At 35.7% G+C, this 1,617-nt stretch overlaps 1 protein-coding gene across 1 annotated transcript; it reads left to right on the top strand.

The window, feature by feature from the left end:
• Positions 1-1,048: 1,048 nt before the first annotated feature.
• SARC_15539 (hypothetical protein) lies at positions 1,049-1,213 on the top strand (the record flags this gene model as incomplete). The annotated part of the gene is made up of 1 exon (XM_014290340.1): positions 1,049-1,213. A coding segment is annotated over one exon (165 nt), but the record flags the coding sequence as incomplete, so codon positions are not given.
• Positions 1,214-1,617: the final 404 nt, after the last annotated feature.

The following is a 1,617-nucleotide window of genomic DNA, read 5'->3' as shown; positions in this document are numbered from 1 at the left end:
TGTCTGTGTGTATAAAAAATATTTTATGTATATGTATATGTATATTCATATGTATATATCTATACATACATATACATATATATATTTATATATATATATATATATATATGTCTGTATGTCTGTATGTCTGTATGTATATATGTATATATGTATATGTATATGTATGTATAATATTGATATTTAGAAATGCATGGCTTCATCTTCGAGAAATTTATACGACTACTGGCAGGATCAACCAGGTAGCTATCTTAGATACAATCCATAAGGCCAGAATCTACTGTAAATCCTCAGTTCTACCACTGTGCGCAATTACATAGCGATTTCATTATAAATTTTATAATATCTCCTGAAAACATAGATTGCATATTCCACCACAAGGGTGGAGAGGTAATGTAGCAGAAATTACTATCATACAAAGCACCACGTACGACAAAATATATGGTAGTTGTCTACACCTGATATGTACACTCATCAAGAACAACATATACATATACATGAATATATATATAAATTATACATATATATATATATATATATATATATTCATGTATATGTATATGTATACGTACACGTACACGTGTATATACATGTATAAATACAAGCTTGTGCATATGTTTGAGCAAACCATAATATACGAAGTGTGGAGTAGGTATTCACCTAGCTGTGGATAATATTGGTTAGTCTCTTGTCAACATCTGCATATAATCGTCGTCAAAGCATGAATCCAAATGAACGTTTTGATGCTTTACTTTTAAACGGGCATCATATTGTATTTCAGTATTTATCTTCGCGAACCCCTTTTTTCAATTGAGGGCTGAGTCTGCGCATCACGTCCTGTAAATCATATGTCCCGGCTCGTTGAAGGTGAACATTGGGGATAGAAGTCTTTGAATAATTAAACCCCCGCCCTAAACACAGAACCTCACGTAATGCATATCATCTTACACACGCAGATGAATATATAAACATACACATGCACATTGATACACCCATCAGTATACATGCGGGTGTGTGGTATATGGACTCATAGCGTGGTGTGCACACACAGGTGGAAGTGCATGAGCTGGGTGCGTTCGATAGCTGTCACAAGAGCTATGTGTTCAGAGGCGACAGAGACGTCACACAGACGTCACTCGAGGAACGGTTGGGACTAGCGGGCACACAAGGCGGGAAAGTGGGCGAACAAAACCCACACCACGGATCAGGCAGGTAAGTTAGGCGTACGCACAGGTATATATATATTATATTATATATATATATATATATATATATCTATTTTTATGTTTATATTTATAAAAATCTATATAACTATATCTATATGTGTATGTCTATGTGTCTATGTGTCTATGTCTATGTGTGTCTGTGTAAGGCCTGTGTAAGGCCTGTGTGTTGTGTATCATGGGGCAAGTATACGTATTTAGGTGCGTTTTGAGAATCCTTGAGTGTGTGTTCATATATCATCAAGGTCCTTGTGTACATACTGTATTGGTTCGAGTATGAATGTACTAATAAGGTTCACTATTGAATGCCTATATTCGCACGTGTCACAGTTATCCCCCATCATGGATCAGACCGACAACCTATTCCTGTGTATATGTTCGCATGCGTATGTGTGTG

The sequence above is a fragment of the Sphaeroforma arctica genome (genome assembly GCF_001186125.1).
Source record: "Sphaeroforma arctica JP610 unplaced genomic scaffold supercont1.6280, whole genome shotgun sequence".
Lineage (NCBI taxonomy): Eukaryota > Ichthyosporea > Ichthyophonida > Sphaeroforma > Sphaeroforma arctica.
The sequence above is the reverse complement of the archived record's forward strand: the minus strand, read 5'-3'. Positions and strand labels throughout refer to the sequence as shown.